Source organism: Triticum aestivum, chromosome 6D (assembly GCF_018294505.1).
Source record: "Triticum aestivum cultivar Chinese Spring chromosome 6D, IWGSC CS RefSeq v2.1, whole genome shotgun sequence".
Classification (NCBI taxonomy): Eukaryota; Viridiplantae; Streptophyta; class Magnoliopsida; order Poales; family Poaceae; genus Triticum; species Triticum aestivum.
This window is the reverse complement of record NC_057811.1, coordinates 17,262,514-17,280,580: the sequence shown is the minus strand read 5'-3', so window position 1 is coordinate 17,280,580 and position 18,067 is coordinate 17,262,514. Positions and strand designations below refer to the sequence as shown.

Genomic DNA, 18,067 nt, shown 5'->3' with positions numbered 1-18,067 from the left:
AGCCGCATGCTCCAGCTAAAGCAACTCGGTGGAAGCCACGCTGCTTCTCCGCTGAGATGGCGGTGTAGCTTCGGGGGCAGTTTCGGCATGTCGATTGCCGTCTCGTTCCTCTAGCGCTAGAACCCTTTCGTGCAGCTTCTGAATTTGGATCTGTTCCACTTTTTTCCTCCTCTCCTGACTTTTGTAACCGCCCGCGTCCGGAAAACCAGCCTTCCACGGAACGGAGCCTGGCGTGCCTCGTGTCCGTCCAGGGTGCTCAGCATTCCCGAGGGCCATTGTGAGCTTGTCGTTCTCTCTGTCTGGAACGAACGTCCCTTCCTGCACTGCATCGATATATTGCTGAATCTTCTTGACTGGTATTCTCAAAAGCTCATTCGTCCAAACGCACCTCCCTGATACAGGGTCCAAGGTTCCGCCAGCCCCGAAGAACCAAGTCCGGCAACGGTCTGTCCAGTTCATTGTCTGTGGTTCGATCCCTTTTTCAAGCAGATCATTCTCAGCCTTGGCCCACTTAGGTCGGGCTTTGAGGTAGCCACCTGACCCCGTGCGATGGTGAAGCTTCTTCTTCGCAGCATTCTTCTTGTTTGTCGCTGACATCTTCTTACTCTTTTCCGATGTCTTGTGGGCCACAAATGCGGGCCAGTGATCTCTGATCTTCTCATACCGGCCGATGAATTCTGGTGTCTCTTCTTTGTCGACAAACGTTTTCAGCTCATTCTTCCACCTCCTGAATAGGTCTGCCATCTTCTTAAGAGCATGAGACTTGATTAATTGCTCTATAACTGGCTTCTCCGGATCCTCCTCTGGCGGTAGGGTGAAATTTGCCTTCAGCTCAGTCCAAGGATCATCTTTCTGCATATCATTGACATAAGACACCTCAGGGTCTTCCTTCTTAGGCTTATACCATTGGTGGATGCTGATCGGGATCTTGTCCCTAACTAGAACCCCGCACTGAGCAGCAAATGCATCCTTTGTCCGGATGGGTTCAATCGGTTGGCCGTCGCGCGCGATTGCCGTGATCTCAAACCTTTCATCCGAGCGCAACTTTCTCTTCGGGCCTCGTCTCTTTACCGCAGTTGTGCTCGATCCGGAGGGCTAGAAAAAAGAAGAAAGATGAGTGTTAATTAATATGTGTACATACCAAAACAATGAATGCATCAATTATCTAGTCAGCACAGGCTTAACTAATATATTTACCTGGCCGGACTCTGTTCGGTCACCGGAGCCGTCACCACGGGCTCCTTCTTGCACCAGCATTGGGTCACCGGAGCCATCATAATCATGTCTTTCCTCCTCCACTCTTCGATCACCGTAGCCTGCTTCTTCACCCTGTTCTTCCAGACCATCATTGTCGTTAAGATACGACAAGATATCACCTCCGGCTAAGATTATGTCCCCCAACACCTCTTCTGCTTGCTCATCTCGTCCGTGCTCCATTGTTTCTGCAAATATTACAACATGGCAATTATTACACAAACATGACAACAGGTGGATATATTAGTGCAAACGTAGACCTAGCTTATTCTGGGTTTGGGGTGGCCTAGGCAACGCTTCAAGGGTAGGGGCGCGGCGGGAGGGGGTAGGAGACCGACATCGTTTTTTCTAGGGTTTGGGTGTCCTCGAGAGTTTTGGTCGAGCGAGAGGGCCGGGGGGTGCTCCCGTGGTATAAGTTATCACGGTCGAGAGGGGGTATAAATATCGACCGTCCATCATGTCGAAGTTATCTGGGAGGGAGTTATATATATCGACAACGACGACATACATACACGGGAAAATAATGTTATCGGGGAGGGGGTATATCGACCCCCCCACGTGTTGAAGTTATCGGGAGGGGGTTATATCGACAACGACGACATACATACACGGGAAAATAATGTTATCGAGGAGGGGGTATATCGACCCCCCCTCGTGTTGAAGTTATCCCCCCTCGTGTTGAAGTTATCGGGAGGGGGTAATATCGACAACGACGACATACATACACGGGAAAATAATGTTATCGGGGAGGGGGTATATCGACCCCCCCATGTGTCGAAGTTATCAGGAGGGGGTTATATCGACAACGACGACATATATACACGGGAAAATAATGTTATCGGGGAGGGGGTATATCGACCCCCCTCGTGTTGAAGTTATCGGGGGGGGGGGGTATATATCGACGACGACAGACCCGATAAAACATAAGAAAACGAAGAAGAAATAAAAAGAGGAGAAGAAGAAAGGACTAGAGGAGAGGATTGAAGAAAAAAAAGAAGAAAAAGAAAGAGGAGAAAAAGAAAGGAATAGAGGAGAAGAAGAAAGGAATAGAGGAGAAGAAGAAAAATAGAATATTCAGAGGAGAAGAAGAAAAATAGAATATTCTATTTTTTCTTCTTCTCCTCTTCTTTTTCTTCTTTTTTCCTCTTCTTATTTATTTCTCCTCTTCTTCCTCTCCTCTTCTTCTTTCTTTCCTCTTCTTATTTTCTTCTTTCCTATCCTTCTTTTTCTTCTTCTTCCCTTCCTAGCTAGATATATAAAACTTTTCTAAAATTGTAACTTTTGCATATATAAAACTTTTCCATGGATCATCATTTCTCATATATATCGAATATATATCCATTGTCATATATAAAAACTTTCTATATATGAACAAAAAACTTTCTATGAACAAAAAAACATTTTTGACATATATATTCATACATTTTGAACATCTACATACATACAATTTTTTTTGTTCACATATACATTATAGCCACATACACATATACATCACATATGAACAAAAAAATTAAACTAATAAAAATAAAAAAACATATAGCCACATATGAACAAAAACATATAGCCACATACATACACATATACATTATATATATATGATCAAAAAACAATTAAACTAATAAAAAAACAGAGCCGGGGCGGCGGCTCTCACAGCGGGGGCGGCTAGGACGATGGCGACGGCGGGGGCGGCGAGGGCGCCGGCGAGCACGCGCGGGCCGGGCAGGGGGCTCGGTGCGCCGAGGCGGCGCGCGCGAGCAGGGGAGCACGAGGCGGGGCGGCGCGTGGGGGCAGGGCGACGGCGACGAGCACCGGGCGGCGACCCGTCGAGGCAAGGGCGCGGGGCGACGGCGACGAGGAGCGGGCGGCGACGGCGAGCACGGGCAGCCTGGCGGCGTCGGGGGCAACTGGCGAGGGATCTGAAAATTTCCCAAGTGTTGGCTTATATAGGCACACCTTTGGTCCCGGTTGGTGGCACCAACCGGGACCAATGCCACCCTTTAGTCCCGGTTGGTGCCACCAACCGGGACCAAAGGTCCCTTTTCAGCAGCGCAAAGGGCGGGAAGCGGCGGCCTTTCCAAAGGCCTTGCGCTGCCCGCGGCCAAAAGTTTAGTCCCACCTCGCTAGTTGAGAGGGGCTCGGAGTGGTTTATAAGCCCCACTGCGGCTGCCCTCTCGAGCTCCCCTCAAATGCAGGCTTACGGGCCTAATGTTACACTGTGCTGTCTGTGGGCCTATTGGGCCTTCTGCGGGCCTGAATCCTGGCCCAGGTTGGGTTTCTAGTCGTATTCAGGCCATGGTGGCCCAATAGGTGGCACTTTTTTAAAAAAAATCCAGTTTTTTGGTTCTGTTTTTTGCATTATTTATTTTCTTTTGTTTTTTGCTTTATTTTTTTAATTCTTTGTGCTTTTAGGTCAGAAAATTTATAAACTTTCTGTTAGTGCAATTAGTTTTCAAATTTAAATAGTTAAAATTTAAATTCTATGAAATTTGTGTGAATCACAAGTTTGTGATTAACTTTACTATAAAAATAGTTTTTTTTTTCAGTTTTTTGTTTTGTTTTTTGCATTATTTATTTTCTTTTGTTTTTTGCTTTATTTTTTAATTCTTTTTGCTTTTAGGTCAGCAAAATTATAAACTTTCTGTTAGTGCCATTAGTTTTAGAAAAAATATAAACTTTCTATTAGTGCCATTAGTTTTCAAATTTGAATTGTTAAAATTTGAATTCTTTGAAATTTGTGTGAATCACAAGTTTGTGATTAACTTTAGTATAAAAATAGTTTTTATTCAGTTTTTTTGTTTGTTTTTTGCATTATTTATTTTCTTTTGTTTTTTGCTTTATTTTTTAATTCTTTTTGCTTTTAGGTCAGCAAAATTATAAATTGTCTGTTAGTGCCATTAGTTTTAGAAAAAATATAAACTTTATATTAGTGCCATTAGTTCTTTATGAAAATTCTTTTTGCTGTATTTAGTTTTTTTGTTTTCTTTTTTGCTATATTTATTTTGTTTTGTTTCTACTTACAACTAAAAACTTATTTATTTTATTTTATTTTGTTTCTAATTACTTATTTATTTTACTTTATGATAATTCTTTTTGCTATTAAAGTTTCTATCAAAAAAAGGTCTTTATGAAAATTCTTTTTGCTTTTAATGATTAAAAATAAAAAAGAGGCGCAATGCTCGTTGATTTGCTTCAAGCCTTTCGGAATAGCGTAGACTGCACTGCACATAGCTCGATGCAGTCTACCTTATTCCTCAAGGCTTGAAGCTAAGCAACGTGAGCATTGCGCCTCTTCTTCATCGTCTCTGCACTCAGGGCTTATAAACCGCTCCTAGTGCCTCTCAGCTAGCGAGGTGGGACTAAAAACCTGCTTAGTAAGAAACTCTAGTACCGGTTCGTGCCACGAACAGGTACTAAAGGTGCTCGTGGGGCCACAGCCTCATTAGTACCGGTTCGTGGCACCAACAGGGACCAAAGGGTGGAATTGGTCCCGGTTCGTGCCACCAACCGGGACCAATGGCCTTGCACAACGGCGTGGTGGTGAGTTTAGTCCCACCTCGCTAGCTAAGAGAGAGCCGCACCTGTTTATAAGGTGCGGTGCGCCTGAGCTGTCGAGCTCCTCTCTAAAGCAGGCTTACGGGCCTAACCTCTCTGTACATGCCTGTGGGCCTACTGGGCCTTCTGCGGGCCTGAATCCTGGCCCATGGATGGGTTTCTAATCGTATTCAGGCCGTGGTGGCCCAGTAGGTGGCATAATTTTTAATTTTTGGCCTGTTATTTTTCATGCATTTACTAATTATTTTGAGCTATAAGACCCTAAAATTGAAAAGCATTTCAAATGAACTCTGAAAAGGTTGAAAGTTGGCATGGTATTATCATTTCATCCACATAGCATGTGCAAGAAAGTTGAGAGGGTTACGGCAAAATCTAGATGCACTTCTTGTACAAAACGGACAATGGTATCATACCCGTCTATTACAAAGTTGGCATGGTATCATCATAATAGTTGCGGGAGAAAGTCTTCACTTTTTCTTCGCTTGTGTCATTTGCTTCTTGCGCCGTAACCATGGATAATCTTCATCGTTTATCAGGATGCTTGGGTCAGCCTTGACTTTGAAGGGAGGAATTTCATGAAACTTTTCATAATCTTCGGACATGTCTGTCTTGCCCTCCACTCCCACAATGTCCCTTTTTCCTGAAAGAACTATGTGGCGCTTTGGCTCATCGTATGCTGTATTCGCTTCCTTATCTTTTCTTTTCCTCGGTCTGGTAGACATGTCCTTCACATAGATAACCTGTGCCACATCATTGGCTAGGACGAACGGTTCGTCAGTGTACGCAAGATTGTTCAGATCCACTGTTGTCATTCCGTACTGTGGGTCTACCTGTACCCCGCCTCCTGACAGATTGACCCATTTGCACTTAAACAAAGGGACCTTAAAATCATGTCCGTAGTCAAGTTCCCATATGTCCATTATGTAACCATAATATGTGTCCTTTCCCCTCTCGGTTGCTGCATCAAAGCGGACACCGCTGTTTTGGTTGGTGCTCTTTTGATCTTGGGCGATCGTGTAAAATGTATTCCCATTTATCTCGTATCCTTTGTAAGTCAATACAGTCAAAGATGGTCCCCTGGACAACGAGTACAACTCATCACAAACAGTGGTGTCACCTCTGAGACGTGTTTCCAACCAACTGCTGAAAGTCCTGATGTGCTCACATGTAATCCAGTCGTCACACTGCTCCGGGTGTTTGGAGCGCAGACTATTCTTGTGTTCATCGACATACGGGGTCACCAAGGTAGAGTTCTGTAGAACTGTGTAGTGTGCTTGAGACCAAGAATATCCGTCCCTGCATATTATTGAGTCCCCCCTCCAAGCGTGCCTTTTCCAGTCAGTCTCCCCTCATACCGCGATTTAGGGAGACCTATCTTCTTAAGGCCAGGAATGAAGTCAACACAAAACCCAATGACATCCTCTGTTTGATGGCCATGGAGATGCTTCCTTCTGGCCTAGCGCGGTTACGGACATATTTCTTTAGGACTCCCACGAACCTCTCAAAGGGGAACATATTGTGTAGAAATACGGGCCCCAGAATGACAATCTCGTCGACTAGATGAACTAGGACGTGCGTCATGATATTGAAGAAGGATGGTGGGAACACCAGCTCGAAACTGACAAGACATTGCGCCACATCACTCCTTAGCCTTGGTATGATTTCTGGATCGATCACCTTCTGAGAGATTGCATTGAGGAATGCACATAGCTTCACAATGGCTAATCGGACGTTTTCCGGTAGAAGCCCCCTCAATGCAACCGGAAGCAGTTGCGTCATAATCACGTGGCAGTCATGAGACTTTAGGTTCTGAAACTTTTTCTCTGGCATATTTATTATTCCCTTTATATTCGACGAGAAGCCAGTCGGGACCTTCATACTGAGCAGGCATTCAAAGAAGATTTCTTTCTCTTCTTTCGTAAGAGCGTAGCTGGCAGGACCTTCATACTGCTTCGGAGGCATGCCGTCTTTTTGTGCAAACGTTGCAGGTCCTCCCGTGCCTTAGGTGTATCTTTTGTCTTCCCATACACGCCCAAGAAGCCTAGCAGGTTCACGCAAAGGTTCTTCGTCACGTGCATCACGTCGATTGAAGAGCGGACCTCTAGCTCTTTCCAATAGGGTAGGTCCCAAAATATAGATTTCTTCTTCCACATGGGTGTGTGTCCCTCAGCGTCAATCGGAACAGCTAGTCCGCCGGGACCCTTTCCAAAGATTACGTGTAAATCATTGACCATAGCAAGTACGTGATCACCGGTACGCATGGCGGGCTTCTTCCGGTGATCTGCCTCGCCTTTGAAATGCTTGCCTTTCTTTCGACATTGATGGTTGGTCGGAAAAAATCGACGATGGCCCAGGTACACATTCTTCCTGCTTTTGTCCAGGTATATACTTTCAGTGTCATCTAAACGGTGCGTGCATGCGTGGTATCCCTTGTTTGTCTGTCCTAAAAGGTTACTGAGAGCGGGCCAATCGTTGATGGTTACAAACAGCAACGCGTGCAGGTTAAATTCCTCCTGTTTGTGCTCATCCCACGTACGTACACCGTTTCCATTCCACAGCTGTAAAAGTTCTTCAACTAATGGCCTTAGGTACACATCAATGTCGTTGTCGGGTTGCTTAGGGCCTTGGATGAGAACTGGCATCATAATGAACTTCCGCTTCATGCACATCCAAGGAGGAAGGTTATACATACATAGAGTCACGGGCCAGGTGCTGTGATTGCTACTCTGCTCCCCGAAAGGATTAATGCCATCCGCGCTTAAACCAAACCATACGTTCCTTGGGTCAGCTGCAAACTCAGCCCAGTACTTTCTCTCGATTTTTCTCCACTGCGACCCGTCAGCGGGTGATCTCAACTTCCCGTCTTTCTTACGGTCCTCACTGTTCCATCGCATCAACTTCGCATGCTCTTCGTTTCTGAACAGACGTTTCAACCGTGGTATTATAGGAGCATACCACATCACCTTCGCAGGAACCCTCTTCCTGGGGGGCTCGCCGTCAACATCACCAGGGTCATCTCGTCTGATCTTATACCGCAATGCACCGCATACCGGGCATGCGTTCAGATCCTTGTACGCATCGCGGTAGAGGATGCAGTCATTAGGGCATGCATGTATCTTCTGCACCTCCAATCCTAGAGGGCATACGACCTTCTTTGCTGCGTATGTACTGTCGGGCAATTCGTTATCCTTTGGAAGCTTCTTCTTCAATATTTTCAATAGCTTCTCAAATCCTTTGTCAGGCACAGCATTCTCTGCCTTCCACTGCAGCAATTCCAGTACGGTACCGAGCTTTGTGTTGCCATCTTCGCAATTGGGGTACAACCCTTTTTTGTGATCCTCTAACATGCGATCGAACTTCAGCTTCTCCTTTTGACTTTCGCATTGCGTCCTTGCATCGACTATGACCTGACGGAGATCATCATCATCGGGCACTGGTTCCTCTTGATCTTCAGCAGCTTCCCCCCTTGCAGCATCATTGGGCACATCGTCTGGTTCCTCTTGATCTTCAGCAGCTTCCCCCGTTGCAGCATCACCGTATTTAGGGGGCACATAGTTGTCATCGTCCTCTTCTTCGCCGTCTTCCATCATAAGCCCTATTTCTCCGTGCCTCGTCCAAACATTATAGTGTGGCCTGAAACCCTTGTAAAGCAGGTGGGTGTGAAGGATTTTCCGGTCAGAGTAAGACTTCGTATCCCCACATATAGGGCATGGATAACACATAAAACCATTCTGCTTGTTTGCCTCAGCCACTTCAAGAAAATCATGCACGCCCTTAATGTACTCGGAGGTGTGTCTGTCATCGTACATCCATTGCCGGTTCATCTGCGTGCATTATATATAATTAAGTGTGTCAAAAACCATTACAGAACATCATGAATAGATAATTAAGTGACCAAATTAATAGAAGTTCATCATCACATTAAAACCAAAGTACATACATAGTTCTCATCTAACAACATATATATAGCTCTCTAGAGCATCTAATTAATTAAACCATACATTGAAACTATGTAAAACATTTCAATGCGAAAACAAATGCGATCATAATCGCAACCAAGGTAACAATTGATCCAACGTCATAATGATACCAAGCCTTGGTATGAATGGCATATTTTCTAATCTTTCTAATCTTCAAGCGCATTGCATCCATCTTGATCTTGTGATCATCGACGACATCCGCAACATGCAACTCCAATATCATCTTCTCCTCCTCATTTTTTTATTTTTTCCTTCAAATAATTGTTTTCTTCTTCAACTAAATTTAACCTCTCGACAATAGGGTCGGTTAGAATTTCCGGTTCAACCACCTCCTAGATAAATAAAATCTATGTCACGTTGGTCGGTATATTTGTCATAAACAATAAATGAACCAAATAGTTATAAAAAGATAATATATACCACATCCGAATCATAGACAGGACGAGGGCCGACGGGGGCGGATACCAAAACCATCGCACTATGTAATAAGAAGGAATAATAAAAGTAACAAAATTAGACAAGTAACTATCTAAAGTAAGAATTTTTTCCTTTCAGAAAGAAGATAAGAACAAGAGGCTCACCACGGTGGTGCTGGCGACGAGATCGGCGCGGGCGATCGACGTCGGTGAAGACGGGGACGGGACGTGATGGACCGCTAAACCTAGACAAATCTCAGGGAAAATGGAGCTCGGAGGTCGAGTTTCAAGAGGACAAAGATTAACTAGTGTGGCTTAGACATTTCATCGAATACCTCATGTGCATAGGAGGTGAGCTAGAGCACCCAAATGCCCTCCCCTCGCCGGCCAGAAAAAACAGAGCACTCTGGAGTGCTCTGCTGTGGCGATGGGGTATATATAGGGAACTCATTGGTCCCGGTTCGTGGCACCAACCGGGACTAAAGGCCTTTGGTCCCGGTTGGTGCCACGAACCGGGACCAATGCCCCCTTTAGTCCCGGTTGGTGGCACCAACCGGGACCAAAGGCCTTGTGCTGGAACTGGCGCGGTGCGGTGGGATGTTTAGTCCCACCTCGCTAGCCGAGAGGCTTCGACAGTGGTTTATAAGCGCAGCTGCGCTGACCACTTCGAGCTCCTCTCAAATGCAGGCTTACGGGCCTATTCTGTCACTCTTTGCCTGTGGGGCCTACTGGGCCTTCTGCGGGCCTGAATCCTGGCCCATGGATGGGTTTCTAGTCGTATTCAGGCCGTGGTGGCCCAGTAGGTGGCATAATTTTTTTCCTCTGTTTTTTTTCTCTTTTGCTTTATTTGTTTTGTTTTGTTTCTACTTACAACAAAAAAACTTATTTATTTTATTTCTAATTACTTATGTATTTTACTTTAATTATTTTATTTTTATTTATTTTACTGCTGCTATTTTTACTTAATTTATTAAGGTTTATTTATTGTAGTTACTATAGTTTATTTTATTTTATTTTATTAAGGTTTATTTAGTTTTATTTATTTTATTAAGGTTTATTTATTTTATAAATATAAAAAAATGAAAATAGATGCGCTTATAGAGAAAATTCAACCTAAATTCATAATAAATTTCTATGAAATTTACTGTGAATTTAGGTCAAATTCCCTGTATAAGGGCATCTATTTTCACTTTAAAAGGCAGAGAGGGACGGGCTTATAAACTGGTGTGAGCGCCCTTCGTTTGACGAGGTGGGACTAAACGGTGGTGGGCCAGGAGCGTGGCCCTTTGGTCCTGGTTTGTCCCACCAACCGGGACCAAAGGGGCCGGACGAACCGGGACCAATGCCCCAACGAGGCCCGGCAGGCCCCTGGCTGCACGAACCGGGACCAATGCTCACATTAGTCCCGGTTCGTGACTGAACCGGGACTAATGTGAATATTGCCCTGTGACCAAAGCCCAGTTTTCTACTAGTGTGGTCAAATGCCAAATGTTCGGGACTTATTGGTGTCCTCATTTTTTGTCGGCTTACCCCTTCGTCTCTCCTCCCAAGCGAACATGCGACGAGGGTTCCTGCCTCCTGTCGGCGGCCCCGCCAATGTTCCTCGTCTCGGGGGCGCGGTTGGTCCCGACCCTTGGCGCCGAGAGGGCTCCGTTTTTAGATGTTTCATTGAGTTTTGTTAGGATTGTGTTCTGTTCGAGTAGGCGAGACGACGGCGGCTCCCTGAAGAAGGAATAAGGTACTCCCTGCCTAGAGCCCGTCTAGGTGGTGTGTTTAGCATAATCGAAGGGCATGTGGAGGCGTGTCTCCGGTGGATCTCGTAGGATTTGGTTAGTGGTTGTCTTTGGTAGATCTGATCGGATCCGCCCTTCGTTTTGTCTATGTTTGTGTGTCTTCAGGTTGGGTCCTTCCAATCAACGCTTCTCTTCATCAGCGACGGTTGTTGTTCTGATGCGTTAGTCCTATGTGGTCTTAAGTCTTGACACGACAACTTGCTGACTGTCTATTACAACAAGTTTGGCCCGGCTCTGGCGACGGAGGGCTGATGACGGCAGTGCGTCTTCAGCTCACTTCAGTGATTGTAATCGTCGTCAGGTGTGGTCTACGCGTCTGGATGTAATATTTATTATTTTCGATGTTTGTCGTAGAAAATGAATAGATTGGAAGTTTTCCCAAAAAGATTCTTTTTTTAAACCCATCACAATTTTCAGACAAGGCAAACACCATCTCCTCTTTCTCTCATGACTGGTCAACCACGCTATCTCTCTCTCTCTCTTGGATGATAGCAATCTACGGGAATGACTCATCTGATGTTGATCTTGATGTTTTTGTCTCTGAGTTGAAAGTGTTGCAGGTAACTTTGCCAGATAGTTTGATGTCGGCGCTCGAGATTCTTGAGTTTGTTATGGCTGTAGGTTGCTATCCAAATGTCTCTGTTTCCTATTGGATCCTCTTAACAATGCATGTGACTGTAGCCTCAGCTGAAAGAAGTTTCTCTAAACTGAAACTACTGAAAAATTGTTTGAGGTCAACTATGTTGCAAGATAGATCGAATGACTTGGCTATGTGCCGCATTGAGAAGGATATCTTGGACAATGTTGATCATGATATTGCCCTAAATGACTTTGCATCAAGAAACGTCTGAAAAAACTTTTTTTGAAGCAGTGAAGTATTATTGTTGTCGATGGAGTCAGTCGAATTTGGTTCTTATTTGAGGTAATCATGTCATGTTAGTTCATTTTTGCTATCTTTTAATTATTTCTTTGGTAATACGGCATTGTCCAACAATTATTATAGTCAGATCTCAAACTAAAGATGTGTGGTTGAAAGTTGCAAATGAAGTTATATATAGATATGTTTATGTATCACACACATACATACATATATATGGTCTTAGGACATAGGTGCCCATGTCGTCGAGTTCGCCTAGGGCCTCCCGAAACCCAGGGCCGGCCATGTGTCGCCCCTGCCACCTCACCGCCCCAGCGTTTGGTTGCCACTTCCGCCGCTCGTTGCGCTAGGCCCCGAACAGCAGAGCATTGCCGGATCCCGCTTTACCGACGACTGGAGGGGACGGACGAAGCCTTGGATCCAGCATCAGCCAATGGAGCTCACCGCGCCTACATTTGCTACTAGCGACTGGAGGAGGTGGGTCTGTAAGATATAAGCTTGATTGTGACGCCATTTGCGAATCATACCTTGCTTCTTGTTCTGAAATACAAATCATACCTTACTTCCAAGCAGGATGGGTTTTATCTTTGCGGGGTTCTCTAATGTTCTGCTGCAGGAGAAGCAAGAGGAAAGGATCCAAAGGCCAAGGTCCCGCACCTACAACTTTCTCTTTTCTTGAATGGCAGATTTTGTCTATTTAGTTTGTGCTAAGGAAGGCATTAGCTGGCCTTGCTTTATCTTTTCTGTGGGCTTTTATACTTTGTTTGGCACATACCAAAATCTAGGGATGGTCAGTGAGTGCCTTTTCCTTCATAGAGAAAAAGGCTGCTGTGGGTCGTTCTTTAGGGTAGGGGGCAGGGCAAGGAACCTGGTTCCTCAACTTCCTTTGATATATAGTAGCCCCTGGAGACCAAGTTTTTGATTGATCAAAACATCCAAAGGCCTGCCCGGTCTTCTGTTTCGTAGATGCATAGCCAGCCAATTAGAACTGGAGTCCTTCTGCACATACAGGGAGTAAATCTCGCTCGTGTCTCGTGCGGTTAAGGTGAGTTTCTCTTACATGCTTAAGATCTACATAGACTGCAAATTAGGTGCTCCTCAGAACAAAAAATGATGTTCCCTGTCATATGTTCAAATTTTAGAATGTGTTAGTAGTAGCTTGTAAATTTATAATAAAAAACTCTTTTTGCGGGGTGCATGTATAATAAATATTGAGAGGGCAATACCTGTATGTTTTTTTCCTTCTGAAATTTCGTATTGGAAAAACTGTATTGTCGATGGAGCATTTCTATGAAGCGTGGTAGATTTTTTTTAGCTTAGACATCAATTGTTCCTAAAATGTTTGTAGTAGGCTATACTGCTGGAACCATCACGTTTTTTTTCCTCATTTGTGTTCACTCACTGCATTAGACAGGTGGTTTTCGTATTCGTCTCTCTGATCCGCTGCAGATACATCCGTTTGAGCGACAAGTAAAATGAATTAGAGGGAGTAGTTTATTTGGTGCCTAGAGATTACAACGGGGCATAGTATGTCAAATGTATCATTTTGGTTGGTCTAGACTACCACAAGAATATAATATAGAGTGTACTCATCTCAAAACAGACTCACCCCCACTTTATAGATAAAGCAACAATCAAGGTACAAGGCTGAACGATACATAGTACCGAGGAGGCCCTGTTACAAGCATATCCTAGGATAACCACATAAACACACGCGACTACATTGCTGAGAAAGAAAACAATTAAGCTAGAATACAAAGCCACAACCGTAGGTCACCTAAGCGCCACAACAACGCCCTCAGGAGGGGGAACGACGCTAAGCATCACTATTGCCATGCCCATTAATGCACTAAGGTCTTCACCTAGAACCCTGGCACCGAGAGGAGAACCACGACGACGTCCTCAGGAGTTGGGAGGCACACACGACTACATTGCCGATAAAGAAAACAATTAAGTTAGAATACAACGCCACAACATGCCCTAGGTCACCTAGCTCCATGACAACGCCCTCGAGAGGGGGAACGACTCTAAGCATCGCCACTGCCATGCCCGATGACGGACTAAGGTCTTCACCTGGAGCCCTGGCACCGAGAGGAGAACCACAACGACGTCCTCAATAGGAGGGAGGCACCCATGACTACATTGTCAAGAAAGAAAACAATTAAGCTAGAATACAACGCCACAAAACACCCTAGGTCACCTACGCTCCATGACAACGCCCCGAGGAGGGGGAACAACGCTAAGCATCTCCGCTGCCATGCCTGATAACAATCTATGGCCTTCACTTGGAGCCCTGCCACCGAGAGAAGAACCACGATGACATCCTCAAGAGGAGGGAGGCACCCACGGGCGTCACTGCCGTCGGTGTCAAAGGGCGAAGCTTTCGCTTGGTATCCCACCCGTGCAATCACGAGGCACGTAGGACAACCGTGATGAGTACATGCCCCTAGATCTAGAAACATAGTCACCGCCATCACCATGGTGCCCGCTGGAAAGCCAACCATGCGGACGACTTTCCTGGGCTACCGCCCCGGCATCCATGCCACGAGACATCTCCAACCCCCCACTTCACGGAGCACAAACCATGGCCGGAACAGGTGGATGCCGCCCCATCAGACCTAGAGACCCGAACAACTTCGATCTAGATGAGGGCCGCTCATGGCAGCTGGCAACTCCTGCCGGTGAGTAGCCACACCGGTGCTAGCCCTACCCCGGCTTCCCAAGTAGAGCTCCGTCACCACCGTCCAACGCGAAGGCCACCACCAACCGACCATTGGCTCGCCTCCACGCCCGTGATAAGAGACTGCTAGACACCACCGCCATCAGCCGCCGCCTGACGACCCAAGGATCGCAAGGCCGTGCCTCCCCCACCCCTCACCTCAGGAACCATCGCACGTCAGGTCCACCGCCGCCACAAGTCGCCTCTGCACGAACCACCACCAACCACGCCGTCCAAAGTGTTGCCCGTCACACCTGCGCCTACCAGCACGCCCGCGCGTTGTCCCACCGCAGCTCCTGGCGCCTGTGCCATGCCCCAGCCCAAGGTGGCAGAGCCGCGCCAGCCCCTACATGCAGGGGAACGAGGGAGCCCCGCCGCCGCCGGCTCCGGTGGAGGTTTGGTTGGCTGAGCCCCTGGCGGTGGTGGCCTAGGGTTTCGTCCCAGCCAAAGCGCGAGGACAATGCGGGAGGAAGAGGAGGGGGACATCGTCGTGTTGCTAGAACTTTTGGCATCTCATCTCAGAGTGCACCCATCTACTATGTAGTTATGCAAAGATGCTCCAATGTGTGAACTACATAAACAAATTCGTAGAAAAACCAAGGCAGTAGAAAAATCATAGATAGGTGGCTGCCATATTCATTGGAAAATTTTATCTATCATTGTGTGTACTTTTTCAAGGAGTTTGCATATGTTTAGCTAATTTGTTTTCATATGATGATTGCCATGTGCATTTCAGTGGTCACTGATGGCTGGAATGGTGAGCCTATGGAACGATTGGGAGGTCCAAGTCCTAGTGCTTTTCAGCTTTGTGTTGCAAGTGTTCTTGCTCATGTTCGCCAGAATGCGACGGCGGAACATCTCCATCGTCCCAAGGACCCTCATCTGGCTAGCATACCTGCTGGCTGACTCCATTGCGATATATATCCTCGGCCACATGTCCTTCTGTAGTAAGCCCCATGAATACCAACAGCTCGCGGCGTTCTGGACGCCGTTCCTGTTGATGCATCTTGGTGGCCAGGACACTGTCACCGCCTATGCCATGGAAGACAACTATCTGTGGCCACGCCACCTACTCTCTCTGATTGTGCAAGCCCTTGGAGTAGCTTATGTCTTGTACAAGTATACTACAGGCAGCCGGACCTTGGTCACAGGCGCGGTGTTGATATTTGTCGCTGGTATTCTCAAGTATGCGGAGAGAGTATGGGCGCTCAAGTCAGCCAACCTGGAGAACATCAGTAACCTCCTCGAAAGCAGGAAGTTCAGAGAGGCTCGACAACAGGATCAGATAGGGCCTTACCGTCCGCGTGAACGGTGGGGCCAAGCAGAGCAGTTGGGTTCTGAAGAGATTCTACAGGGAGCTCATGACCTGCTCCCCATTTGCATGGGTCAGTTCATGGATTATAAGTTTTGGCCGTCCCCATTCCAGAGTAAAGCCATAAGATTTTTTGGTGATAAGGGCTACACGTATGAGTTGATTGAGATGCAGCTGTCCCTGATGCATGACGTCCTTTACACCAAGGCAGTCGTGATCAACACATGGTGGGGATGCTTCATCCGTGCCATTTCATTAGTTGCCATCATCGCCACATTCTTCCTGTTTCGATCCAGCACTAGCAAAAATGTTTTCATAAGAGTTGATGTCGTCGTCACGTATATCTTACTAGGTGGGGCTTTCCTCCTAGAGATGACAGCAGTGTTGAGGGCGATTGGCTCAACATGGATGTGTGCATTGTTGCGTGCTGGAAGGTGGGATTGGCTCCACCACATAACCATATCTGCTCGGCGGTATGTCAAGGCAGGGAAAAGAAGTAGAAGATGGTCAGGTTCCATTGGACAACATAAGTTTCTGCAGCTGCAGCTTAATGGGCCCAGTGTTCATGTTACCATTGGACCCAAGCAAGGTAATTCGTTTGTATGTTGGGACTTGTGGAAGAAGATACATCCCTCCTTAACGGTGATTTCAGATGGTACTAAGGAGTTAGTGCTGAAAGAGATACTCAGAATGGTGAAGGCGTGTGCGGGCAAAGAGGAAATCATGACGAGTTATAGTGGTCAGTGCGCGTTGAATCCATGGCACGGAATCTTTGAGGATCCCACCATAAACACTGGCATTGATTTTGATGACAAAATTTGTACCTGGCATTTTGCAACCGAAATATTCATCTTTACTTGGCATGCAGGGCCCCTTGTGGAGGCAATCAGGGAGCTGTCTAACTACATGATATTCCTCCTTGTTGAACGGCCCTACATGCTGCCTAGCCCTGTCCGCCCCGGATTGTATGCCAATACTGAAGTACAAAATGTGGGATGGAGCTCTGTTCCCATATTGTATGCCAATACTGAAATAGGAAGTGTGGAATGGGGTAGGCGAGGCGCAAAGAATCTCATTGAACGCATCAAAAGCAGGCAGCTTGGTTCTACAGCTCCACCTGCCTTGGCCCGTGGAGCAGAGCTTGCCAGATTGCTGCTAGACATGGAGGAGCGGGGCGTGCCAGGGGTGCTACAGGTGATACTTGGAGTGTGGGTAGAGATGATGTGCTATGCGGCCCACCACTGCAGCAGGGATTCCCACGCCAGGCAGCTCAACAGCGGCGGTGAGTTCATTACCGTCATCTGGCTTCTATCAACTGCCATGTTCAATCGCACCTACTGTGGCGAACCATCGTTTAAGGAGGACGTGAATAAATTCTTCCGTCCACTATTCGCAGACAAGCCTACATGCTTACAGCGCTTTGTGGACCAATCTGAGATGTTCAATTTGTAGAGATAATCTTATGTGGGTCATCTTCACCATAAATAAAATAAAATACTCCTCCCATCCATAATGTAAGATATTTTTTGACACTACACTTGTGTCAAAAAACATCTTACATTATGGGACGCAGAGAGTAGTTCTCTATTTATTATTGCATATAAAGTGAGATTCAGATTGAATTTCGTGTATAAATAAGGCGCGTTCCCTATTCATTGTATGCACATGTGATTATCAGATTGAGTAAAGATAGCCATGTGCTCTGTCTCCTTCACTTTTGGAGTTTTGGTTGATCTGCAAACGTGTTGTTACAAGCAGTGGATCGATTTTTGGCGATGTCCGAGCATGTCCAGGTGACCCAAAAACTTCTGAATGCTAAAGATCACCGTAGTGTTGTGAATGCTATGCCTTTCTTTAGTACGATGTGCCAATTCTTAGTAGTGTGGAGGGCAGCACTGGGGCAACAACAGTCGATATACAGTCGGACAGACAACTTGAGGTGGAATCGGTGTATCTTTAGTTCTTCATAGAATCAGCAAAGGGTCGATGCCAGGCGTGGAGGAGCTCTATAGTTTGTAGGTTTGAAGCAATAGGGCCGGTGCGTTGCAACGGGAACAAAAATTCGTAATCTTCAATGGCAACGACCATATTTTGCTACACCACCGAGATACACTATTACTCTCAATTTCGTGAAATCATGAACGATTTTGAAAATAATGAACAT

General features: G+C 46.1%; 1 protein-coding gene across 1 annotated transcript; it reads left to right on the top strand.

Annotated features, from left to right (window-relative positions):
* The first annotated feature begins 12,804 nt into the window (after positions 1-12,804).
* On the top strand, positions 12,805-17,539 carry LOC123140814 (uncharacterized). Its single transcript, XM_044560094.1, has 2 exons — positions 12,805-12,917; positions 15,328-17,539. The coding sequence occupies exon 2, from the start codon at positions 15,337-15,339 to the stop codon at positions 17,353-17,355; it is 2,019 nt and encodes a 672-aa protein (XP_044416029.1). The 5' UTR covers positions 12,805-12,917; positions 15,328-15,336; the 3' UTR covers positions 17,356-17,539.
* Positions 17,540-18,067: the final 528 nt, after the last annotated feature.

What these genes read in the sequence shown, in the direction of transcription:
- LOC123140814 (XM_044560094.1), top strand. Translation starts at nt 15,337, where the DNA reads ATGGCTGGAATGGTGAGCCTATGGAACGATTGGGAGGTCCAAGTCCTA.